Below are 27,506 nucleotides of genomic sequence, written 5' to 3'. Positions count from 1 at the left end.
CCCCGCCCCTGCTCCGGCCCCCCTGCGGGGCGGGGCCGGCGGTGGCGCGGCGGAGCGGGGCGCGCGCGGCGGGAGCAGGTGAGCGGGGCGGTTGCGTGGGCCGGCAGCGGCAGGGCACGGGCAGGGCACCGGCAGCGGGAGCGCCAGCACCGGGAACCAGGGAGGCAGGCAGGGAAAGAGTTAGGCAGTGGAGAGCCCGCCCCGAGAAGGCCGGGGGAGTGGTATCTCTCCGCTGCCCGTCCCGCGCCGGCCGAGAACGGCCCCCGCCGCCTCCGCGCAGCTGTCGCAGCTCCCGCGCACCTGTGCGGAGGCGGCCGCGGGCGGTGGCATCGCGGGGTCCGGTCCCGCTCGGACGGGACGGGACGGCGGAGGCGGAACGCCCCGTTCCCCGGGCGGGGGGTGAGGGGCGGCGTCTCGCCGCGCCTCCAGGTGTTTGTTTCTTGCCCGGTTCCCGCAGCCGTGCGGAGGGACCGGGAGGGTTCCCCGGGCCTCTCCGGTGCCGCGGGCTCGGGGCCGCCCCTGGAGTTACGTAAAGCGGCGGCGGCGCTCCCCGCCCGCGGCCCCTCGGCGGCGGGGCCGGGCCGGGCGCTGCCCAGCGGTGCCGACCAGGCTGGTTTGGTTCTCCTCTGTTTTAGAACCGTCAGGTTACCGTCAGAAGTAGCGCTCCCTGATGTGCAGGTTCTGGGAGCAAGGTACCTGCAGTTGTTTCTGATTCCGTAATAGACTCTTTGGGGCAGGAGTTACTCCTGTGTGTGTGAGGTGTGAGAAATAGTCCCCCCCTCATTTTGAGTTCATAAGCAAGTAAAAAAATGTTGTTAGGTAACTTGGCTGAAGTCGGCACAAAATTATTATTCAAAGAAATCATGAAACCTAAGTCAGCAAGTTCTTTCTTTATATATTGTACTTGTTTTTCAGCTGACATTCCTCAGTTGCACTTAAACCATAAACATCAGAAGTCAGCTTGTCTGCGTTGTCCAGAGGCACAATATGTGTAACGAGATCACGAATAGTATTGCATAGCTAAAAGTCTTGTAAATCCAATTACAACTGTTAAGCAAGGAATGCTTCGTTTCTGATCTTTTATCCTTGAATCATGTGGCTTATTCAGTTTCTCACTGAATATACAAGCCATTAGTTTAAAAAGGTTTGGAACTGCGGTGGCCGCAAGCTGCACGCAAACCCTTTTTAAGTGGTTTTATTGCAGCTTATTTGCTTCACCCGCAGAAAGGGAGGTGCCTGCTGTAAACACCAGGATAAGTTGGTGTCATGCTGCTCTGTAGCATGTGACGGCTGGGCTCCCGGGACTGTCCTATCCTGTTTCTGATCTCGCAGTTCAGCGCTTCCAGCTAATGTTCTCTTCCATTTCTTTTCGTTCTTGACTCACAGCTGGGAATCAAACTAAACAAAATACAGGTTCCGAACAGGAAGCAAATTTCTTGCAAAAAGTCAAGTAAATAGCTAGACGAGAAAGTGCAGTCTCTGGGTTATCTCCTAAGTATCATGAGCGGTTTGCTCTGAAAGTTGGTGTGCTGCAAAGATTCTGCTGGTTCTGTGCAGCTGGGGTAGGAGCAAACTGAGCACGTAAACCCTCTTCCCTGTGCCGAGGTAAGTAGGGAGTGACGTGGTTTGTCTGAAAGGATTTTTTTTAAACGAAATTGTTCTCAGTTCCTTTTATTGCATGTACTGGCAGTAAACTATATTTGTAGATAAGGCTTGATTCTAGGGTTTTGACCCTTGTTTGAGCATTGTATTTTTTTCTAATATTTAGTAGCCTTCATAAAGTGCAGATTGATGTGGTTTTGAACTCTGTTGTAACTCAGAGCATGTAAATATTTTACATACTGGGAAATTGTGATACTTCTACAGTTGAAGATGGAGTTACATCTGTATTATGAATATAGATGTATTTGTGAGTCTGGTATAGTAATATTTTTGTATATTTCTTTCAAATTTTTTTTACAAAAAAAATACTCAAGTTAAGTGATGCAGTGTGCCATTTGCTCACTTGACCAGGTGTTTCTGTTACTCAAAGAATACTTTTCTGTTACTCTTTAAAGTTACAGGAATCTGCATGTGACACTGGTAGTATCAGCCCTTTTTTTTTTGTCTGTGGGTGTGTTTCCTGTGTCAAATTGAGTCAAGAACGTCCTTCAGATGAAAATAGTGTCATCATCATCTTTAATATGCATTGACTCACAATTTGGGGTGGCCTTGCAGAGTACAAAAGTAACTAAACCAGAAAATGTACCCTCGGAGCAGGTTTAGTGCAGTCCAGCTGCTAATAAGCATCCAGGCAGTGGTACCAGATTAGAGCTGGTCTGAAATGAAAGCTGCTGAAGCACATACGGTGTAGGTGTTGGCCTCTCAACACCAAGGGCTTTATCCTCAGGATCGTCTGTGTTGAGCTCTCTTGCTTGCCAAATTGGTACAGCTGCTCAGAGATTGATGTGCATTAAAGAGTAATATGTAGTAAGTAAACCAGCTCAAGATAGTAAGTTCTTGACCGGTGTTTGACTTTAAAGGAAGAAGTTCTTCTACAAAAGACACTGTTCACAAGTATTGTAACTGGTGAAAGTGTCATTGTGGGGTTTTGGATTTGGTTTGGTAAAGTGATGAAAAGCACAAGTATTTTTTGCATCTTAAAATTCCACAAACTACCGAGTGAACTTCAGCAGGTTCCCTGAGATGTGGGCTTATTTTCTGCTCCAGGTTCCCAGTCATGCAACAGAGAATAATCACTTTGTATGTATAGACTGTTTGAGTTTTTGCAGTGTGGATTCACTTAGGTTCTTTTGTTTACAGGAATTTAATCCTACACCTCCCAAGAACATAGCTGGGTGGGACATTGTTTAAGGGCATGCTCCCAATTCCTTATGCTGGTAACATGGAAGAATCACTGAAGTGGCAAGCAAAAAAGTAGTTACCTTTTTCAGTGTTGCATTTAGATATTTATTTGTTCAGAGAATATTGCTAGAGAAAATGTATCAGACAATGCTTCATGCCTTGCATTGAAGAAAAATTATTGCAGAGTTTATTGTTTGAGGCAGAAAATATATTTTCTTACTGAGATGTGGGTGAAAAAAGGGGTTTAAATCTTGGTGTAGCTCCAGGAGAACGTCTTGTCACGGAGACAGGTGTGACTTGCTTTCTCTCACACTAAGTGAGGCTGAAGCAGGTCAGATGTCTGAATTGTGGCTTCACTCACACAACCAAGCACAGGACTGTGCTGCAACAGAAGCTGCTGGATACTTCAAATCCCGTCCCTGACCAGCTAAGTGAGTCAGCAGGGGTTTATGATACTGACATTTCAGTGCCCTCAGATGCTGCCCAGTGTCCAGCCTCATTCCACAGTGAAGTAGAGATGTTCCCAAGAGACCGCTGCCAGTTTGAAATTGTTCTCCTGGTCAAGTTACCTGAAATTTCTGACAGAGAGTGTGTGAAGTCTTCCTGATGTAGCTGAAAAGATGACTAAGTTTGTTTTTTTGTTCACTCAAGGAATTTGTTCAAGAGAATTTTTCAGTCTTGCTGGTGCTGTTTCATTTAAAATTTATTTCTTTATTCATGTGCTCTAGGATTAATTTAGAGCAAAAGAGTGAAAGCATCACTTCACCCTTGCAATTAGGAATCTCATTTGGTTTTGCTGCAGTAGGTGATTGATTGTCTGATGTGAATCAGGTTGGCGGTTTCCCATTTCACAGCTTCCTGCAGCCTCCTGGTTGATTGGTTTATTTCTGGGTGAAATGGATCATGGCTCAAATCCTGTTAATCCAAAGAGGTGGTATTTAATTTGCATCTTATAAGAGCTCTTCTTTGGGTGCTTTGTTAAAATGAGGAGATGGTGCTGTTTTGGCAGTTTGATACTGCGGTCTTAATTTTATTTTGCTTTTTTCCAGAAATGTACATGTGTGCACACAACAGACCCGTTTGAAATGGTTTTGTTGAAGAAAAAATACTAAATTGTTTATTTATCTTTTTTCCATACACTTTTTTTTTTTTTTTTTTTTTGCATTTTAATCTTATGGAATGGTAAAACTACCTGCTGTAACAACCCTGCTTTTGATGTGCATGGTTGTAAAACTTAACTGCTCCAATTCAGACTCCAGAAAATGTGCCCATTTAACATTGTGACAAATGTCTGCAGCATTACATACAACAGAGTTGTTTTGAAAAAATACTTTGCATTGAAAACAGACCTATTATGCTTCAGTGGGTGTGTAATATGCAAATATGTTTTCACCTAAGTTGTTTGCTGTCATGTCTTTTGATTCATGTCGTGTATATTGTTGCCTGTGTGTTTGGCTCACATAGTCTGCAGTGGCTGTCTTACAGAATCAATTCTAAGAAAACCTTTTGTACTGTTTAAACAGTCACTAAAACTACTCCTTCTTATATGCCAAAAAATTGTTGATTCTTTGGATAAAACTAAATAACACTTAAGTCATAAAGGACAAAAGGATTTTTCTCTTTTGTAATCTTGCTTTACTTCTTTGCCATTTTAATTTTAGTAGCTGTGGAAGACAGAACTCTTGTGAAGCTGTCAAATGGTTGAGATACAACTGAAAAGCACCATTTTATATAAAGCCAAATTTTTTGTGGAAATGTTTTACCGTCAATACTGCTGTGTACCATCTCAGAGCTAATACAGATTTTTTTTCCAAAGCTCTTAGTGTTGCTTTGACTTAAAAATGACAGCAATATTTTCTGTCCTTAATTGCAGGTACTGTTCCTGAAAACAAGACAAAAAATGGTTTATACAGTGAATGAAGCTTAAATTCCTGGACCAAAAACTGAGGGGTTTTTATATGAAGGATGGCAACACCATATGTTCCTGTTCCTATTCCTATTGGAAGTTCATCATCCAGCTTTACAAACAGAAACCAAAGAAGTTCTTCCTTTGGGAGCATCTCAACGAGTTCAAGCTCCTCAAAAGGACAGCTGGAGGACTCTACAGTTGATAGTTTTAAAAAGATGAGCATGCCTGACCAGATTGGTTCCACATCATCTGCATGCAGCAGTCCACTTGTTAGGACTAAGTTTACAGGTCTGGATACATCCATAGAATACTGTACTCAGCCTGTAGAAGAAATAGAGCAGAATGCAGATTCCAGGAGCTGGGAAGATCGACCATCCACACCTACTATTCTGGGCTATGAGGTGATGGAGGAAAGGGCAAAATTCACTGTAAGTTTTGGGCATAGTATAGTTGATCCTGGAATGACAAGATAACAATTGAATGTGCTTTGCATTGTCTTTCGGCAAATAATCCTGCAGTTCGGGGATGTTTACCGGTTTAACTTCAAAGTACTTCCTGACAGGAAAGTGTCATTCCTGTTACACAGGTGGGAAGACTGGGACTAGAAAGCAGTCTTTCCTGCAATTGTGTATGTGGAATAGAAGGAATTGGTTCTGCTTCATTTATCAACTTCTGCTGCAAAAGTCAGGAATTCCTTGCACAGTTACAATTCCTTGTGAAATTGAACCTGTATAAGTTCTGTGTAGTTAAACTTCTTAAATGAAATCTAGTCCTTTATTTGAAATGCATGATAAGAAACCTTGATGTTTGCCCTTGGCAGTTATTAGTAACTTAAAACATTTCTGTGAAAGTGCACACCTGTGGGTTTCAACTTCTTGCCCAGCTTAGTTTCTAGTAAGGGGAAACCTGTTCTGCAGACAGACTGAGAAGTCACTTATGCCATCTCTTGTGCCAGAACAGCAGCCTAACTGGTTTGTATTGATTTTTCTCAAAGTGCACTGTAGCTGGCAGTTCATTTTTTTTCCATGCCATAAATGTATCAATGCACTTTTACATTTGTTTTTGTGGGTGTGGTTGAAATATTTCTTTGAGATAATACTGTAGTGCTTGTGGGACTGATGGAAGCTGTTCGTTACTGATTATTAATTATATTACTTAAGATGAGCAACATCAATCAGAAATGGGTAAGGAGAAGGAAATTACAAACTTTTTCCCTCCTGTTTTCTTTTAGATTAGAGAAGTGCAGAATCTTTATGACAGTTAAAATACTAAGGAAATCAAGTTCTTTTTGCAAAAAGTTAAATAATGCTGCTTTTTAGTTACTTGAGAATGATACCCTGTCTTTTCCTGAGATTTTCAGTTTCTAACATCTTTGTGCATGATAGCATAAGAGAAGAGCAGAATTTTTTTTTAACACGTAGATTAAAAAATTTGTTTTAAATATTAACCTTCAAAACTAAAACTACAATCAATATAGTTATATGGACAAGGATTAGTCTGAAAATACCGCAGAATCATTTAGATTGGAAAAGATCTCTAAGATAGAGTCCAGCCTTTGATCACCACCTTGACAGCCAGACCATGGCAAAAAGTGCCACATCCAGTCATTTCTTGAACACCTCCAGGGATGGTGACTCCACCACCTTCCTGGGTAGCTCATTGCAATGTTTAACAACCCTTTCCATGAAGAAATTTTTCCTGATGTCCAACCTGAACCTCCCCTGGGTGCAGCTTGAGGCCATTTCCTCTTGTCCTGTCGCTGGCTGCCTGGGAGAAGAGGCTGACCCCCACCTGGCTACTGCCTCCTTTCAGGTGGTTGTAGGGAGCAATAAGGTGTCTCCTGAGCCTCCTCTTCTCCAGGATAAATATCCCCAGCTCCCTCAGCCTCACGTGACTTACCCTCTAAACCTTTCACAAGCTTGTTGCCTTTTGATGGGCTTGTTCCAGCTCCTCTGTGTCTTTCTTGAAGACATTGCCAAGAAACTCCAGTGTGCCTGTAAGGTGTTCTGTATTAACAATGACAGCTTTGTCTCCTTATTGTATATGGAAGGCCAGGTCACAGAACAAGTGAAACATTCCTCCATTGTAAAATGCTTGAGTGCATTTTGCTCTTCCCTATTTCACTTCTATTGCTGTGTTAGTTTCTGAAAGCACACAATTAACTGTTTGTTTTCAGTTGCATGTTGTACGGTTTGCTGCTGTGCATTAAAGCCAGCAAGTAATTAGTCCTAGAAATTTGGGTTGCTTTTGGAGTGCTAAAACAATGAGATGGAAGACTGGAAATTGAATTAAAATCACTTGTAAAAGAGAGGAAACTCAATTGCTGAATTCTTTTTTTAGTGTTGGTAGCATCTCATAATTCCCAAAAATAAGAATCTGATTAGGCTGAATGATGTCCAAACTTCAGGAATTAGATGTTGGTGCATGTTAGAGTATGTGGTTGCTGAAGCTTATGGGAGAGAAAACCTAGGCTGAAAAACATCTCTTTGTAAACATTTGGTCTTAAGTGAATTCACAATCCTGGAATGTTCAATTAGCACTTTTATCTTTTTCCTTTTTTCTGTTTGTTTGGTTGTTTTTTTTTTTTTAAGCCAAGTAGAAATTATAATGAGATGCTGAATCAGCCACAGAATGTTACCACATATGGGTGTATTTTCATTGATTTTTTAATTTATAGAATAAAGCCATTCATGATTGAGTGGACTTAAGTGAATTTGTTGACTTAATTTGTGATTTTTACCCCAGATCATGTATGAAGGAACTGAGAGGTGGTTTTGTAATATTCTAGTTCTTATTCATTAATTGCAAACCTTAAAGAGAAGCCAAAAAACACCCAACCACCTTTCTAACTTTGGCAGGAAAACCAAACATGTTTGTTTTGGGTTGACCGTAATTTTGAGGCCAGTAAGCACAAGTTGATTGCACCCTTGTTACAGTTAAGTTCACTGTAATTGGTGAATATTTGTTTTTAAGTTATCTAATGTTTACTTGGAAATTATTCTATTTTTTCTCATATATATTTTTAAACAATGCTTTTGCAGAACTTTCAGTAGAATACAAGAGTAGAATACTGATTAGCTAGTCAATTTGCACACGTATTCCAAAGTTTCTTGTTCTGTGTTTTACTGTGTACTAGCAAAGAGTCTTCACAATTTTACATTTAATCCTTTATTTTATTTATGAAAATAAAACTGTTTATACTTCTAGTATGACAGCGGAGTAATAAAATATTTGGATAAGCATTTATACATAAAATGCAAGGCAGAAAAATTATATGTTAATCATAGTTTTGCAAGCATGTCCTACAGCTTGAATTCTAAAAATTAATAACTTTTTCCTCTGACACAATCCATGACTTCCACAGATGATTCTTCTTGAAAGTGAAATTGTGTTTAAAACAAAGATAAGAGAAGTACTTGCTGAAAAATTGCTTTTGATTTGCACCATAGTTATCTGCAGTTTCTGTAACTATCTGCAACTTAATATGTTATGGAATACAAAATTGCTAGAAATAGTCTCAGACCTGTACAGAAGTACACACTGGGGTTATCACATGTTGGGACTGCAAAAAGAAAAATACTCTTATCAGCTAAGACAACCTGTTATGACAGCATGAAATACTGGAAAAGATTTTACTATGTAACGGATTAGAAAAGGTTTTAAATAGAATTTGGTTACATGAGGGATTGTTTATCATGATTCTAAAAATATCTTTTTCTTTCTTGTATTACATTTTTTACATACAGACTGGGAGGATTAACCTAGTGCAATTGCAGAACCTCTCTTTCCTTACATTGGAGAAAGTAATACTTGTTTAATGTTTTTCAGTTGAAGTTGTTTGTTGTTAGATTCATTGTGCTTAGGCATTGGAATATCAGGCCTCCTAAAAAGTAATTTTTAGAAAATTATTATTATTGTTGTTGTTGTTTTTTTCTTTATCCATTTGCTTTTAAGTAGGAGTATGGTACTGCTGTGCTGTTGTTTTGCAAAATCTGATTCAAAGAATCCATTACTTCAGTTATACAGTGCTGGTATAATCATTCTGATGCAGTTTTCCAGTGAAGTCATATTTTGCCTGGAAAGACAAAACCTAATGTTCAAGACAAATACAGAAGAGGATGTCATTTTATTCTCCCATCATTTTTCTTTGTGAAGCAAGTCAGATGAGACATTTTGAAGCAATATCACACTCAGTACTTAATTATTAACAGTCATCTTAAAAACGCAGTGGCCTGAAGGATCAATGAGTAAAACTATAATTTTGCAAAGGTTAAAGTAGATCACTAAAACACAGTTCCCTTACCTTTTTGATAGCCAAGACTTTTGTTCTGCAGGGCAATAAATTCTTTCTTACAGACAGAGATAGTTATATCTATTTAGGAATTACAGAAGCTTCTTTCTTAAATTCTGAAATTAATATAAACTCTTTGTACTGGTAATCGTTATTTGGTTTTCTTTTACTCTAATTAAGATTTTTTTTATCCATGAGTTTTGTTTCATTAAGAAACCAAGGATCATTTCATCCTTCCAGACAATGCAGTGTGAAGTTCTGCACATTTTTCTGATACTCCTGTCTTTCCACACAGGTATACAAAATACTGGTAAAGAGAAGTCCAGAGGAAAGCTGGGTGGTTTTCAGACGGTACACAGATTTCTCCAGGCTTAATGACAAGGTGGGAATTATACGCTGGTAAATTCTCAACTACCTTACCTCACTTCTTTCATGTCTTGTATTTTTGTCACTTCTATTTTTTCTGGTTTTAATGCATGTGAAACACATATTGTATTAATGACTGGAAAAATATGATTCCTTATTTTTTCAAAGATACATGAAACAGCTACCACTGGTGTAAAGGAGAGGTGACAACTTTATCTGAAGCTGTTGTGTGCATCAAACTTTATATTTATTCCTAGTTTATATGACAAAAGAAATTAACTCTTGAATATTTATCCCCTTCATGGAAATAGAACTAGGGGCTGGTATTCTCTTGCGAGAATGATCCAGTAATTATTTAGTCCTTTTCTGTGTAACAAACTCTGCTTTTGTTCATGATAAAACTGAAGTTTCATGAACATAAATATGTTCTTTGTGTGTTGGTCAGTCTTCAGTTGTTTTCAGTGTCTTCAAAGTTAATACTATATCAGATCTTTAAAGATGAAGGAGGAAACACCAGATTAATAGGAATTCTGGGTCAACAGCTTAATATTTTTAGAATACTTGAAAGGAAGAAATACTTGCCTGAAAAGCACAGGTTTTTACAATTGGTAAATAGTGCTTGGCTGTCAAAAGTAGAGAAACAATTGCACTTTTCTGTGTCCACTCTTCACTCCTAAGATTAATCTTTCATTGCCAGTTCAACACACTTTCTGCTAGTGTGTTCTATCATGTTTCAACATGAACCTTATAACACGCCCTTTTTTTATCCATAGTAAGGGATTTTTTTAATAGCTTATAACTTTGGATTAATGTGCCTCATCAGCTAAGAACTTAATTTGGCTGAAGTTTTGAAAATGGACTTGAACTTAAAAATTTGTCTGGGTTCTTGGTTTGACCTATTTGAATATCTTCTAGACTACCTTTGAAACACCAGTGGAGTCTAAAACTAAATTGCTGAATGTGAATTAGTTTAGAGATTTCATTCTGAAGGAACTCCTGTCTTAAGTACAGTCTATCTTAAATTGAGGAATGTCTTGATATTGGCAAAAGCCTGACTTCTTTTGAGATGATGATCTTGGTATTTCACCTCAGATTTTGGAAGTCAAGTCAGACAACAGTTTGCATTTTGATCAGCTGTGTCAGGTATAGGTCAAGAACTGGCTTACCTCTGTTGACTTTTAGTGTGGTTATCGGCGGTTTGAAAAATTAAAATGCCTAAATAGCTATTAGAATAAATATTTAAATTTTACAAGTGAAACCCTTAGTCTTTGCCATCAAATCTTTGGCAAAAATATTTGGCTTCTAGCATTATTTCTAGGTATTAGTATTTCTGTTTAAAGGAAAATTCTCTATTTTTTGAATTTGTGTCACTAGCTGAAGCTTTTTCATCTTTCAGTATACATCTAAACCATTTACTGTTTGGTCTGTAAGACATTATACTTTTTATAATACAGAAATGTGAACTCTAGGACCTTAAACATAACACCGTTCAGGAAATACTGGAGAATTAAAAAATAGTGACGTATTAATAGTTTGAAAACATGTAATGAAATGGCCAGTGTTAAGAACCAAGAAGTTTGCCATTTCTCCCCAAGACTGTGACTCACATGACACGTGTAATGCATTACATGGTGATGTAGGAAAGGTTCTGGTTCCAAGCAAGCAGCCCTGGCCAGAAGTTGTCTGACCCACGGGTTTTCCTGCTGTGTCTAAGGAGTGCTCAAGAAATAATGCTCCAGGACTGTGCTGTTGAAAATTAGTCCACTGACAGCAGCTGGCTCTTACACCCGTCATCCACAAAAGGAGTAACCTGTGGATAGGAGTGCTCTCTCCTTAGAATTAAATTGCATGATCTATGTGACCAGAGAAGTAAAAGTACCATTAAGCAGAAGTCTGTGTGGTTGAAAAGCTTTCCCAGCAATGGTTATCAGTGGTCTTCTATACAATGGACAGGAACTCGTTTTGTTGCATTCTATGGTTTCTGTTCTATTCAGATACATTCTTACATATGTATGGTATTGATCATAACTTGGTAAGAGGTGAAGGAACTTTGGAGGACCAAAGATAAACTTAAAGATATAAAGAAGAGTCTAATATCAAGATGAAATTCAGTAAGAGGAAAACATATACTTAAATAGTTAAATTCAGTAATAAAGAGCAAGGCTTTGACAATAAACCATTCTGTAAATAAGGAACTAGTTGTTGTCACGGGCTATTTGAATAAGCAATACTTGTGATGTTTAAAAAGCACCTCATGCTGTGGAGCAATATTTACATGAGCAAAGGTGATAAATTAATGTGGTTCTTCCTTTAAAGTGCATCGAGAGACTGTTTGAAATGCAGCATCTCTTCTAACTTTTCCAAAACTTAATCTGGTGAAAGAGCTACCCGTTAGCATTTTCTGTCACTGCAGCATTCATATTAATATAAAAGGTATATGCAGAACATCTCTGACAGAAGTTGGCTAGATCCTGTATTCAGAAAAAGAAACAATTCTTGTGGCAGCTGAGATACCAGATTTTGTAAAACCTATTTGCTTTTTTGTGTTGTAAATCCTCTCCCAGATTTTTCTTTGTCAAGCATCACTTTGAATAATTGTTTTTTTTAATCAAAGTGTTAAAGTATTTTTGATTATCATGCATACTAGAAAAATAATTGGCACCATTGGACAGGTTCCTTGTTGTATAATTTAATGCTTTCATTCACCTGTACATTTTATTCCCGAATTCAAATCAAAATTCTGGGTATTCCTGATGTCAGCCATACCCCATTGCTATTTAAGTAACTCAGAAATACAATTTTGCATGTCACTAGGGTTTGAGCCATATTTCCATATTGGAATTTTATTATTCTGGGTGTACAAAGAACTACTCTTTACAAGAAGTACCTCATGCAAGTGTTGTAATTTATTCTTGTAGCTCCCCAAGAAAGACGAGTTGGCAGAGTTGTAGATCTGTAATGGGGTTTTATTCTATATATATGCATATATATAGTACTTATTATCCCCAAGTACTTTAGAAGAAATACCACTGAAATTATTATTCATCTGATACTTTTTATTTACAGTTTTCTTACGTTTACAGTCTTAAAGGCTTTAAATAGCAGGCTCAGACATTAAATAACAAAGCAAAGGTTTTGATTCCTATTTTTATGTGTTAAATTTGAAGAAAAATACAAAGCACTGTATTGCATAAGGCAGCACAGCAAGTGACAGAACTGTGCCCACAGTTTAAGTTGTAGTTTGGATCATACTTATGGTTGAGACTTACCTTGTGCTTGAACTTAGCAGAAATCAGAAATACCTCATAAATCTGAGTGAAATCAGTGCCTGTGACAAAATCAGTATTTTTCTCAAATTTTAAAATTTTTTTTGTCTTTGATTTCAATTTCAGCTAAAAGATATGTTTCCAGGCTTTCGGTTGGCCCTTCCACCAAAGCGCTGGTTCAAGGATAATTACAATCCTGACTTCTTGGAAGATCGACAGCTGGGGCTGCAGGCATTCCTTCAGAACCTAGTAGCTCACAAAGATATTGCTAACTGGTATGTGATTAAACTTTGCATGTGCATTTGCGGCTTATTTCCTGTCCATACTCATCTTACAAAACTCCTAGACTCCAGCAGTGTATCTTTGGGCACTGTGGAGAGGAATCTCAGTAACATTCATGTTGTGCATTTGGTCATTATGTGAATTATTCAGTGTCCTTTTAAATTAGTCCCATCTTAGCATTAAAAAAAAAGTGGAATTGCAGTATTCTGAATTGTACAGGCATAACTAAAAGCTGTAGTATTTAAAATGTTAGAATAATCCCATGTTTACTCCTAAAACATCTTTCTGTTTAATACAGAATTGCTATATTGTTAATTTATACTAGGATTAAGTGTTAAGACTTTCATAATGGAGAGTACCTATACTATTATGCAGTTAGTTCTGAAAATGTCTATTAAATTGCAGGTTTCTAATTGATATGACATGATAGTAATAGGAGTACCTTTATAGATTGCTGTACGTAAGTAAATGTAAACCACAAATCAACAAAGTCTTAATAGTTTAAAAAACATTATGTGTTTAAGTAGCAAAGTGCAAAGATTTGTTTCAACAGTATCTTTTTTCATACAAAGTGGGAGATTCTTCCAAAGCAGGAAAATTAAGAGAATGTAATTCTGACAAATGAAATGTAAAATAATTTTATTAAAGACCAGAAGAGAATTTAAGTAGGCAACTTGCTGGAGGCAAGGCAGTTTTAAAACCTTTTCCAGCACCAGAAATAAAAAAGTTAAGGTTGCTGTACTAGAGATTCTTTGAGGAATGAGTCTGAGGACCTGTCATCATCTGAAACTTCAATCAAAACAAAGAGTAAGAAATTTTCTAAAGCAAACCTAATTCCCTCAAGACTTTTAAAGGAACTAAATTGTACAATTGCCAAGCTGTGGTGTGAGACCATAAAATGCTCATACCTACTTTACTTTTTAGTAGAAGGGCTATTACTACATTTGACATGTTTTTATAGGGCATTCAACTGCTGAGTCTGGAAAATAGGGATTTGTACATCAGTCTGACTTTGGTACTGCTTGTAGTAAAATAACCCCAAAGTGGTAAGCAGGTAAATAAAGATGCTATAGTGTCTCCTGTAGAGGGAAATCTAACAAACAAGTAGTTGTGACAGGGCTCGTATAAAATGGTTAAAAAACAAGGGGAAAAGGATTGATGGAAATTTAGGGTAGTACCTGTGGAATGTTAGATCACAGTTGCAGACACTGATGTTCAGAACATCTTGAAATTATCTGGAAAATGGAATGAACAATGAGATCACAAACTATTGTAAAAGGATCCTGAGGCACTGAGTGACTGATGTCTATTTTTGTGTCTTGAAGTACAAAATGTCAGTAAGTACACCCATACAGATTTGCAAACTCAACTGGTTTTTGCAACCTGGAAAATAACTATTGATATTGATACCACTAGTTTTCTGAATCAGTTCAGTACTCAGCAATAGTCAGAAAGTTTCATTCAAATCATTAGAGGAACTTAAAAGGGGAAAAAAAAGTTACTGCTCTGGGAATCTGAATTGTACTTCCACATAGTTCAGTGCTAAAACACAGCTTTCAGTTTCAAGGGAGGTGTCTGTTAGAGGTACAGAGAAAGCAAGCAAGAACAGGTGAAGCTGCAGAAAAACTTCCCTGCAAGAAGAGTTCTCTTTAGTCTGTTGTCTTGGGCAAGGGCTGGCTAAACAGGGCATGTGAAATCATCAAAGGAGAGAGGGAAGGTGAGTAAAGAATGTTAATATTTTGATGATTCATAGTCATGCTGGAGTCTGTCATGCTGAGTGGCAAAGCTTTGTTGTGAGATGTCAGAGACAAAGCTTAAATGATTTCAAAAAGAAATGGGGCTCAACCTGTGAGTTTCTGTGTCAGTGGCTATTAAATATGATTATGTGGGTGAAGTATGCAGCTGAGAAGTTTAAAAACTTCCTAATAATTAAATTACACAATAATAGGTGTGCCAAAAAGAAAAGGAATCAGTCTCTAATAGTCCATAAATGTAACTTCTGCTATGCTGCTGGAGACACACTAGTGAGTGGAATGGAGTTGCTTAAATAGATCTGAAGTCTTTATGCTTCGTATTGTTGTAGCTAGTTCATCATTTCAGCTGGCTTGTTTGTGTCTTAGTGATGGACCATACTGGACAAAATAGTGTTTGTCATAATTTAAGGCAAGGAACTCCAAACTGTAACTTTTGAACTGCAATGGTTGTCAGATACAAAAAGGAATTAAAATAAAACGTTTGTGGAATCAGTTTGTATTTTGGCTAATGAAGAGATGGTTAACTGAAATGTGTTTTTGAGAACTGTCCATGTAGTGCTCTGCATGAAGACAAAATTTTTTTATAAACTTTATAACATATTGATATGATTCTAATGTTTGGATCTATGGAAGGTCTGAAGTCCTCAAGAAGTGATTAGAATGGGGGAGATTTGATCCATCTAATATTTTTACCCACTTTTCAGAGAATGAATTTACTATTAGTGGGAATTAATACTTGTACACAGGAGTAGTGGTGAGCATTTGACCCTGCTTTCTCCTTTAAAGCTCACCATTTACTTCTCGTTTCGCAAATAAGTCAAACTGCTTGGGTCAGACCTAAACCAGAAAAGCCTTTTCTCTTTGTAGGGAAGTCTGTTTTATTTCTCTTTATGCTTTATGTACTGTATTGACAGTGGGAAATTTGCCTTTCAGGGATAGGAAACCACATTTGGTATACCTGTTTCTTATTAAAACTAGATTCACAAAGTATTTTAAAGATAAAATGGAGGATGGTATATGCAGGTATATGCTAAATTTAGTGTTTGTGTTTTATAGACTTGTTGGTGTTTTATAGACTTCTTCTCATGTTTTGCATTGTATTGAAGATTCAGTGAAAGATCAAATTGAAATCCACCCACAAAGTTAAATGTGTTCAAGAAAATTTCATATAACTCATGAAGTGGGAGAAAGAAGTTTAACCCGCTAAGCAGAAGCATCATCTTTATATAGATGACAGCTTTCTGTAGATGACAGAGCTGTCCTGTCTCCACCCTGTATAAGAAGCTTGGAAGGGAGGAACTCGGTCAGCTTGGAGTCAGGGATCCCATGTGCTGCACTGCCCTTTGCTGCCCTCCCTAATGCTGGCACGGCTCCTTCCTGGACTGGGATCTCAGCCAGCACATGTGTACAGCAAGCTGTGTCTCAGGATAGAAAAGATCCCTGTGGTATTTATAAGGCAGTATCTTCTATTTGTTAAATGAAAGGAAGAGGTGTAACACATGGAGGGGAGAGCAGGTTCAGAGCCGACTCTCAGTGCAAAGGTAGGCTGCAAATAAATATTCATGCCATCAGGTGATTATTTTAGGTGAAGAAACAACAAAGGAAATGCTCAGTGTATTTTAGATAAATATTCTTTAAAGTCTTTTTAAAACTAAAAGTGATAGTATAATGAATGATTAGTGTTCAAAGAAATTTCTTCTCATTTTGCTTGCCAAACCTGAAGCTGGTTGATCGCGATGGTAGCTAGGTGAAAGTTTCCTTTCTTGTGTTTGTACATTGAGAATACCTCAAATGAGAGAATGAGTGGAAGGCAGAAAATTACTGCTTTTTGCCCTCACCTTTCCATGGGACCCAGGTGGGAGGAAGAGACAGGCAATTAAGTTTGGATTCACATTTTTCATTTTTGTGCGTTCATTGCAGTAGGAGATGATCTAAAGATTTACAGTAGTGAGTGTAAGCACAGCCTTGCTCCTAAGTTACTACTTGCTAATTAATTGTGAATACAGTGTTCTGATTTGAGGTTATTTGAAGAAGAATGAATACAACCGAGCAGGAAAGTCTCAAAAAGGTGACTGAACGGACATGTTTGGAGATGTTTAGGAGTTCTGTGAAAAGTAATCTAAATTTGGAAGGTTGAATGAGACAGGCTTGAAATATTCTGTAGTAAACCACAGGATTACACCTACTTCCTTCTTCTGGCCTTTGCAAAACAACACACAGAGATGTTACACAGTTCTAAGTGGAATGCATTAGTTTGAAATGTGTGTTTAGAGATGGCTATTTAGTAGATCCTTGGCATATTAATTTTGTCTTCTGTTATTTTATAACTTATTATTTATATTAAAAATATATACTGTATACATAAAAATTATGTATATATGTCAGTGGATTATGAACTTGGCAAAATGGAGACAGATGAAAATGTTTCAGTACTCATGCTTAAATCCCCTGATACCTCCTGAGGGGATCTGCATATGGATTTTAACAGCATACTTTTTCATCCATCCTATAATACTTCTTTTTCTCCAGGAGAAGTTTTCAGACCTCTTCAATTCCAAAATTATAAACTTGTCAGTTGTCATGTAGCAACAAATTTTATGAAAATTTTTAAAATCATGAAAAATCATGTTCTAAAATTTCTTACTCATCTTCTTAAGTTACATTTTAAGTACTGTCCCTGGTCAACACATGAAACTGAGACTTAATAGTTTGTTAACATTGTTTTGAATACTTGGGAGTAAATTTGAGGATGTAAATTTTTGTCATTTAAAGAAATACCTCCATTTTGTGATCATTTTTAAGTGTTGTTGCTGGTTTTATACTTCAAGTAATTGACTCTCTTTTTTTCGGTAAAGCCTTGCAGTGAGAGAATTTCTTTGTCTGGATGATCCTCCGGGTCCTTTTGACAGTCTAGAAGAGAGCAGGGTAAGTGCTAAGTAGTAGGATAGAAACAGAATGCAAAAGGCAGGTGTTGTTAGAATATTGTAAGATCTGTGTAATGATATGGAATGAAACACTTCTGTTTCTGTTCTTTCACAAAAATCACAAAAGGATGTGTTTCTAGAATGGGCATAGTCTGATAATTGGTGCACACTCATCTTTGACTGCTGCACCTCATCCCTGTCTCAAAATGTATCTTCTTTTTTGCCTTTTATGAGCCATGGATGAAGTTTGTTTTTTAAGCCAACTACTTATATAAGGCAACTACTTAATATAAGGAGAGATTTTATAAGTTTACAATCAGCATATTGTTACAATGCTTATACCTTAGACTTCCGGTCTTGCAGGGAAATGTTTCTTGCTATAAAATCACAGAATCATAGGATGATAGAATGGTTTGGGTTGGAAGGAACCTTAAAGGTCATTTACTTCCAACACCCATGTCATGGGAAGGGATGCCTTCTCATGTAATGAATGTACTTAAAGGATTAATTCTCACCACCAAAAATAGTGTTCTTGTGGAAAACTAAGTAGTGTTGTAAACCAGCGTCCTTTCAACATGCATATGAGTACACTGAACAAATAATACTGTGTGCTGCAGCCTACTTTATTAGAAGTAAGTTTCACTGTCATGCAGAGCTGTATCAGGGCTGTCTAGAGCAGATAATCTTAGTTTTCTTGCTTTATAGAAAAACTTTGTTTTAGAATTGTGCATACATTGTTATGCTTGCAGAAATTCTGAATGTTAAATGATGCTCCTTCAACTAAATTTATATTTACCAGTTTATTTTGCATGTATGTAGGAGTGCCTTGGCTCTTGTGTGCATGTGAAAGATTTGGTATGTTTTTTGTGTCACAAGCTCATATTTCATTTCTGTACAATTGCTTTGCATCATTGCTATTTAAGCTGATCAAAATTTTTAAAAATTACTGTAATTATTTGTTCAGATAATTAAAAAAATTTAAGTGCCTTCTTCATTGAAATTTCAGTCATGCATACTGTGGTGAAATCTGTGTTATTCTTCCACTGGAATTTAATCAAACCATTAAAATAGCTGTGCTGTTGTGGTTTTAGCTATTGCCCATTTCTGTAAAGTTGTTGAGACAGCTGTCGTAAAATTCTCCAAGAGATACCCCACCTTATTATAGAGTGATTGAGGTTGGAAAGGACTTCCTTGAGATCATCTATTCCAACCCTCCTGGCTCAAGTGAGGTCAGCTACTGCAGGTTGCTCAGGACCATGTCCAGTCAGCTTTTTAATGTTCTACAGAGGAGACTTCACAGCCTCTCTCTCCAGCCTGCTCCAGTGGCTGGCCACCAGCACAGTGAAAAGGTGCAACCTCTCAGGTCCCATGGACATTAGTACATCCAATTTGTTTAAGTGTTCCCTGACCTGGTCTTCCCCTACTGCAGGTAAGTTTGTCTTGCCCTTCCTTCTGGATGCAGGGAAGGAATTGCTCAAGGCTGATCTTTCCAATCAAGACAACAAGTCCAAGGTTTTGCATCTTCCTTCTTTGATTCTGTACTTGTTTCTTTTCACATGCCTTGCTACGTTCAACTCCAGGTTGTCCTTCACTTCCATAATCCTGTCCCTGTAAGATTAGACAGCAACCTTGCATTTCTCCTGTGTCACCTCTCCATGCTTTCACCCCTAGTAGAATTGTGTTTTATGTCTGAGCTCAGGAGATCCTCGCTCATCCACACAGGCCTCCTGCAACCTTTGCTTGACTTTCTGCTTGTTGAGCTGTACTTACTGACCCTGCAGGTGATCCTTGAATACCGAATAGCTCTCCTAGATGGCTCTTTCCTCCAAGGTGGTTTCCCATGGATTCTTTCTTCCAAGCAGGTTTTAGAAGAGATTGAAGTCTTGCTCAACCTGAAATCTATGGTTGTGGTGGTCATGGTTTTTGTCTTGATTCTGATTGTTAGGAGCCTAAACTCCTACATGCTAAAAGCATCCATATCCATCCCTTGCTGTTGTTGCCTTTTTTTTTTCTTTCCCTGAACTGCCTTGTACAGGAAAAGCACCGAGGTTCATGTACTTACTCCTGGAGTTCATTTTTAAACTTACCTGAAAACTTACTCTGTTTTGCCTTTCTATTACCATGCAAAGCATTGCAGAAAAAAATCTTCTGTTTTCCTGATAATGCAAAATACTGATATCTTCTATTTGGTTTATGTCTATTCTGTTATTCCAAGGACTTGCCAAAACACATTTATCTTTTTTGGGGGAGGGATACAGGTACCTGCTCCATTAGAAGCTGATTAGGCCTAGAAATCTAATCACAGAAAAGTAGGCAAAATATTCACTAAATCTTTTTTTTGGTCATATTGGTAGTTGTTTCCACAGATCTTTTCCCTGCCATCTCTGTTTCATATCCACTAAAGAAGGAAGCAAAGCTGTCTCCCAGCTGTCCTTTCAGAATTACAGGGAAAATTATTCCGGCCTGGGTATTAAAATTGTTCCAGACTCCAGGTGTCCAGTTGTCTAAAGAGCAAGATAGCTCATTACACACTGTTCCCTTTCTCACCTTTGGTTCACTTTTCTGCTTCAGAATATATTTTTTTTTCTCCTTACCTTTTTACAACTTCTGTATTGCTAGTGCGTTTTGCCTACATTCTTGGACTTGTTTGTCAAGCTAAGAGACTAAACATTTTAGAAGCTTCGTAGCTAGGGATCAGTGTGCCCCAGACCCCAAGGTCCTCTCCAGAACACATACAGGCTCAGCAAGGTGCATCTCGATGCATATGACCTGGACGTGTGCAGCTAAAGATCCTTAAAATAAATACCAAGGTAAAATCCCTTTTCCCCTTCTAACTATGTATGACTCTTGATTTTAAGACCAGGAAAAGGCATCAGTTGGAACCCTGGGTTTAGAGAATTTAGGTTTCTGGGATATGTGTAACAATATGGAGGATTTTGGGTGTGGATTAGCTCTTCTTTTCTCCTTCTTCACAAATCTGGGTGTTCTGGTATTGGGTCATCAAAAAACCCGCAGTGCACATCATGAATAGTTATTGGATTATAAGTAAAAACAAATTAATTGGCATTCCATAATTGGGTGATTTGGACCTTAAAAGACCTTGGAAGTTAGAACTCAGGGCCATTTTTCCACCTTGTTAACTAAGAGGCACATCCCGTGCAGCTGTGCTGTAGATCAGAAAATAATAAACATCTAAGTGCAAAGATAAACTCCCTGTATCCTGCATTTTAATTCGAACTCTGAGTAAAAGAACTCACAAAACAGAGGCAAAGAAGAAAAGAAACGAGAACAGAGAAAATTAATACAGATTGAAATAATAAACTTAATTACATTCTTAAGGAAATAATGTCCAATTCTCAGTTACGGTACCAGCAACCTTAAATATTTTTACAAAGAGCAGTAAAATTTACTTAATTGGCTTGGCTGACATGGGATGACTGCTTAACCAGAGTGATAGCTAAAGCAATCACTACAAATGCTGTGTGAAGAACGAATTGCATGACCCGTGCTCTTGGCTCTAGCAGACATGAATAAAGCTATGGCTTAACTCATGACTGGTCTCCAAGTGCCTGTCAACACAGATAAATTTGCTATCTGTGTCAATAAAATAAATTAAAATTCCGTGGAAAAAATAGGATTATTGAATTGAAAATTCCTCATTTGTTTGTATTGTATAATTACAGGAAAACTTAACATTTTGAAGATCGTGAATCTGCTTCTGTTAAAGCAAAGGATATTCTTAAAGTTCGTAGCCTGTTTTAAAACTTCAGGAAAACAGTGTCTTAACAACATTGTTCTTAACCAAGCTTGTATAAAATGTTTATATTCAGCAGACTCTGAATTAGTGTTTAGTTGTAGGTATGATTAAGCCAAGAAAGCCTCCCTCATGGGGCTCTTATTTATAGAGAACATGTAAATTATTAAATCAGAATTGCACATTACTGTTGGAAGACTTGTGCTTTCCAGTAATAGATGAGCAGGCTCTGTGCCAATGCCTCTGTCACTTCCTGCATTCAGTTGCAGGATGTTGCATTAGACACAGGCTCTTCACATTAGGTTTTGAGATTGCTCACTGTCAGATCCATCAGGGGGTGTGATACATGCATGTCATGCTCAGCAGAGGAGCACAGCATATTTGTTATGGCTGAGTAGTTAGTGTTCACAGCATCCCATTAAACTTCAAAATACTTTTGAACTGGTCCTCTGATTGTCATGATTTCATATTTATAGCAGGTGTTTGGTACAGAACTGTACAGCTTTGTCTTTATCCTGAGTAAGGAAAGAACATGTACTTAATCCAAATATTCCTTGCATCATGGGAATATATAGGTATTTTGAAACTGACTTTCAAGTCATGTGGAAACAAAACTTTATGACGAGAAAAGGGAGCAGGGAGTTCAGTTTATGATCGATATAGGCAAAAAGGTTCAAAATCAGGGACTACTTTTCTAAAGTCTCTCTTTTTGTGAGACAAAAACGATGTGATTAAAGTATTTGCATTGCAGTTCAGCATAAATTCATCATTCAAAGCAAAGCAGCATTATTTTATTAAGATAAGAATCTAGTTTAAAATTTGCATAGCTTTTTATAGTAATCAATCTGAAGAAAAGCAGCTATAACACTGTTACAGGTTGATATTTCTAAGAGAAAAGTCAATAAAGGTAGTCCACTGAAGTTAAATTCAAGATGCTCTTAAATTTGTCTTTCAGGCTTTCTGTGAAACTCTGGAGGAAACAAATTATCGCTTACAGAAAGAACTGCTTGAAAAACAAAGGGAGGTTGAATCACTGAAGAAATTATTAACTGAAAAGCAACTTCATATTGATGCTGTTGAAAGAAGAATTAGGTATGTAGAAATTTTAAGGGTTTCAGTTTATCTCCATTAAAGCATTTTCTCTGTCTAGTCACAAGCACCAGCTTTAGCTGTATCTTGGAAACCATTTTCCCTACATAACCACATACAAAGCAATATTTTCAGTAAGCTCTATCTCATATGCTGGCTAAAAGCTATTCAGTAAAAATGACTGAGAAACTTGTCCTAACTTTTCCCTCTAAAGTAACTGTGATTGTTTCCTAATCCTTTAAGTCCTGTAAAGATAGAGCAAGATTCTGTTCTGCTTTTGAAATATTGAAAATGTGAAATGCGCTGCTAGAGATGAGTGGAAAAATTGCTTTTAGTTATAAAATTCTGTCTGTACTCAAAGCTTTGACAGAGCATAGGGATCAAGCAGGTATGTGTCTGTAATAATGTCTTTACCTTTATTCTGAATTGCTTGGAATGAGATGCTGCAGGTACAATTTAAATAGCATGAGAGACTGTCCACTTAAACCCAAGGGAAAAATGGTGCCTGTCTGCTAGATTTTGTAACAGAAGCTGAGGAATTGATGTTGTGCTATCCAGTGTCTCATTAGAGCTGCTGAGTCAGTATTGCAGCATTTCCTTAGCAAAAGAGTAAATTCCTATGGTCCCATTAGAACTTCACAGAATTACAGAATTATTTAGGAACCTTGAAGATCATACACTTTCTGCTGGACCAGGTAGCTCAAGGCCCCATCCAACCTGGTCTTGAACACTTCCAGGGATGGGGCATCCACAACTTCTCCAGGCAACCTGTTCCAGTGTCTCCCACCCTCACAGTAAAGAATTTCTTCCTAATAGGAGATCAGCTGAAAAAACATCCCCTCTGTGTGTGTCGGACCAGGGGCAGTGAAGAAATTACAAAAAAAAAATTAAATTCTATTTTAATACCGCATAGGGTTGCTGAGTCCAGCATATCCAGGTTGACTAACAAATCACACCTTAAAATGTTCTAGTGAGCTACCTTTGGAAAAGGATTTAAATGGAATTATTGTGGCTGTCTGAAAATTCTTATCAGAATACCGTATTCAGTTTGTTGCTTACTCCTGAAGGCAAATAATTACATTTGGAAGATGCTTGCCCTGTTTGATGAGAAAGTTATTACATGCTGCTGGCTTAAACAGTGCAATAGTTGGGAAAGGTTAAATAACTTGAATTTGGCTAAAACATCATGATAGGAAATTCTGTGTGACTGAAAATAAAAAGGCAGGAATAGCAAAAAGTGATTTTATTTTTTAGTGTGTTCCCTAAGGATAGGTGATGTTTTTTAAATACACACTGCTAGGTTCCCAGACATATAAAATTATTAAAAGTCAGCCAAGTAGTTTTGATGGAAAATAACTTCTGTGACTTCTAGCTGTAAAAATTACCAAGTAAACTTATGATCTTGTTTGAGAACTTCAGCTTGTCTGATAGGAAATTAACCCAAAAGAAATGTGTCTGTCTTTGGCCTTGTTGAAGTAGAATTTTTATTTGATGGCCCAACAAGAATTAAGCATCTTATACCCACACACTCCAAAGGCCAGGTACCTGCAGTGGATGTGAGGTAGGAGGGGACGGTTGGACGAGTCCTGAGACTTGTAGGCCTTTACGTATTGCTGGATTTGGCTCAAACATAGGCCGGTAGTCACATTACAGAATACTGCTAAGGCTTTACCTAAAATGCAGGCATTAAAATAAAACAATAAAAACAGTAGTTAGAGCAATTTTAAAAGGGGAAGAAATACAGTAGTATCACTTCAAACACAAAATGGATCACAAGCTCTTGTTTCCAGTTCAAGTCCCAGCTTTCAGTGCTAAATTGATGTATGTTTTCCACATAGAGAAATGGTTTGGAAAAAAGGATTTCTTTGCTCTTTCTTCATGACCATATTCCCATTTGTAGCCAAGCTAGCTGGACCATTATCTTGTGTTGCCATTAAGAAAAAAATTATCTTTATCACTAATGAGAAAATGCAATGCGCTGAAACTTAGTTTGTGGTTTTGTAAAGTTACAGAGAAACTTGAGAAACTATTGGAGAAATCTTTTTATCATCCTGTCTGTCTTCCTTCTGACTGTGTTTTGGTTATAATCCTTCTGCCATTTAGGCAAGAAATGTGTGGCTTAGTCTGATTGTAATTTTTTGCCTGAAGTCATACACACTCCTCTGAGACTTGAATTTTGTAAAGGTACTAAATTGTCATGCAACCAGAGAATGATAAAATGGCCTGGGTTGGAAGGGACCTGAAAGATGATCTAATTCCAAACCTCTTGCCATGAACAAGGACACCTTCCACTAGACCAGGTTGCTCAGAGCTCCATCCAACCTGCTGGCCTTGAGCACTTTGAGGGATGGGGCATCCACAACTTCTCTGGGCAACCTGTTCTAGTGCCTCAACACTGTCACAATAAAGATTTTTTTTTTTCCCTAATATTCTATCTAAACTTACCCTCTTTCAGTCTGAAGCCATTCCTGGTTGGGGGAACAGTCCTGTACAGGCTCTTGTAAAAAATCTCTCTGCATCTTTCTTTTAGGTTCCCTTCAGGTGTACTGGAAGGCCGCAGTAAGGTCACCCCAAAGCCTTCTGTTTTCCAGGCTGAACAATCCCAATTCTCCAAGCCTTTCCTCATAGGAGAGGTGCTCCATCCCTACAATCATCTTGGTGGCCCAGAGATTGAGAGGACTGAATTTAGTTGAGGAATAAGCAGCTGGAGCAAATAAACTGTTTAAATAGCTGCCCAGTACAAGCCCTGCCATCTCTGTACTAATAAAAGAAATGGGGCATGCAGGAGTGAGACTGAAAGGTTACTTTCAGTCCTTTTGCAGAAATTGCCAAGGTTAAAATGAAATAAACAGTTCTTCAGTGACAAATGTTTGCTGTATGGATTGGTGGTACTCTGTTCTTATCTGTTGTAGGGATTTATCTTTAGGAAAAATGACTCGTCAAATGTCAGGAGAAGAAAGTGAGTGCAGTGGTGAGGTGGAGTCTTCTGCAGTAGAAGCAGACCAGGGTACCCTGGGTGAGGACAGCTGGTAAATACTATTATTCTACTTGTATTTTAGTTCTTCTTAAAGTATGTTTTTTGAAATGTTTGGTCTTGCATTAATTCCGCACAGCTGAGAAATTCAGCATTGTGTACTGCACCTCTCTGCTGCATAAAGGCCCTCAGGATAGATAATTTTAGATCTGGAATAAGCAATAAGTTTAAAAAGCTTTGTAAATGTTTTGTGGATTGTTTGCATAAAATAGCTATAGAAAATCATACCAGTTTCCACTTACTGATCTTGTCGTTGCAGCTCAGACAAAGAGAACCATGAGCCATGCTGGAGTGGCTCTTTGGCTGAAAATTCTGTCCCAGAAATTGAAGTTGCTGAAGTAGCCTATACCGCAGATGAGGAATAGCTGAGCAGCAGCTGTTACCTGGGAAAGGTTCATGTTTGGGATGTATCCGTGGGTAAGAGCATAGAGTAGCTGTGAAGAATTTACAGCAAAGAGCAAGAATGCACATACTGAATGTTTACATAAATCCTTACAAATTATTAATGTAAGAAATATACCCAATGCTGCTTTGATTTCAATTTTTATCTAGCCTTTATATATTTAATATATTGAAGTCTAATAAGGGCTAAAATCAGCTAAAGTTTAGATAGTGTGCATACACAATTTGGCTGACTTTCCTAGCAGAATGACAAAAGTTTCACATCAAATTATGGAACACATCTAATTCATATGTCATATATTGCCATTGTTGTGACACAGTTGATGTGTTCATCTGTTTGGTATTTGTGTTTTCATATTCTTATAGCCATAAAATAATGCTTGCTGAAATAGAAATGGACTCGTCTGTGTTTAGGAATGGAGAACGTGTTGGTTTTAAATTCTAAAGCTGAAGAAAGTTTCTCTGGAAATTTTAACACAATGCAATAGGAAAACTTCCAGTACCAAGAGAAAAGTACTTACAAAATGGGATCATAGTTGGACATTGTAAAATGGTCATTTTTGCTGAAAGAACTAATCTGAGACCCCCAAAACACTGTGTATCTTCATCCCAAGATAGCATGCTGTAATACTTTTTGTTCAGTAATGCTGCTTTGAAAATCTGGGATACCTTTGTTATATACCCATGTAACAATAAAATCTGTAAGTTTGCCTTTTACTCAGAACACTACCTCTTACCACCTTGCTAATGCATTCATGTTTGTTTAAAAATATCCAGATTATATGGAGGCTGTTGAAAGACTTGTAAAGAAGCCATATTTTTTCCTGCACAGTTCATAACTAGATTGAATCTAGTTGCAGTGTATTTTTGTTTCAATATATTGTACACATGGGGATGTTGGTACCTATGTTGTATAGCCTATTTTTCAAAATGTATTAAAACAGGAGATGCACTTTATAATTAAGACTCCATTGTGCCAAGTTCAGTTGGCTAATTGGTTGAGAAATGGGAGTTGCAGGGGGAGGATTGTGTAGTGCCTTTTTGTATTTTACTTGTTCATTACTGCAGAATTTTGTTACAGTGCTCTGGCTCAGTTCTGTGGAATCTTTGATACAGCATGTTTCTGTTCTTCACTTATTTACTGAAAGTGCCTTGTTTTATTATGCTTTTCCAATTGGAAGAATGCTGTTTTGTTTTAATTTTTTTTTTTTTGCCCTATACCACCCACATCGTTGTTTAATGTTGTCAAGATGCAGTGTCTTTGTGCTGGAGTTTTCAAAGGGAGCTTTGTACTTCAGGGTGTGCATAAAATGACCTTTATGCAGAACTGTATAAACCTTCCTGGTGAAATAAAACTATGGACAAAACACCTGTCTTCTTTTTTGCATTGTAGAAAAAAACATTTAATGTCTTGTCTAGTAGAAGGATAAAATACTGCTAGAATGAACCATTTCTTACCTCAGAGATGTACTCAGCCTTTGGTCTGAGTCCTATTTGTACCAAAAATTGTCTGCATGAAAATGAATGAGAATGCTGTGACACCAGAAACCTTATTGTACTTTTGTTGAAGGTGAAAGTAAAAAAATGAACT

General features: G+C 37.8%; 1 protein-coding gene across 5 annotated transcripts; it reads left to right on the top strand.

Annotated features, from left to right (window-relative positions):
- On the top strand, positions 1–27,506 carry SNX16 (sorting nexin 16). 5 transcript variants are annotated; one of them, XM_042036118.1, is made up of 8 exons: positions 1–78; positions 4,718–5,181; positions 9,340–9,426; positions 12,803–12,951; positions 17,568–17,637; positions 22,346–22,482; positions 25,392–25,508; positions 25,773–27,506. In XM_042036118.1, the coding sequence occupies exons 2-8, from the start codon at positions 4,810–4,812 to the stop codon at positions 25,876–25,878; spliced, it is 1,038 nt and encodes a 345-aa protein (XP_041892052.1). In that variant the 5' UTR covers positions 1–78; positions 4,718–4,809; the 3' UTR covers positions 25,879–27,506. The 5 variants fall into 5 exon arrangements, with proteins under 5 accessions (XP_041892052.1, XP_041892054.1, XP_041892055.1 ...); XM_042036117.1 differs by lacking the exon at positions 1–78 and adding an exon at positions 1,191–1,605; XM_042036119.1 differs by lacking the exon at positions 1–78 and adding an exon at positions 2,803–2,916.

The sequence above is a fragment of the Corvus kubaryi genome, unplaced genomic scaffold (genome assembly GCF_017639235.1).
Source record: "Corvus kubaryi isolate FWS band 111438036 unplaced genomic scaffold, C.kubaryi_AGA036_p1.0 37385, whole genome shotgun sequence".
NCBI lineage: Eukaryota > Metazoa > Chordata > Aves > Passeriformes > Corvidae > Corvus > Corvus kubaryi.
Note: the sequence above shows the minus strand (reverse complement) of the source record. Positions and strands in the feature narration are given on the sequence as shown.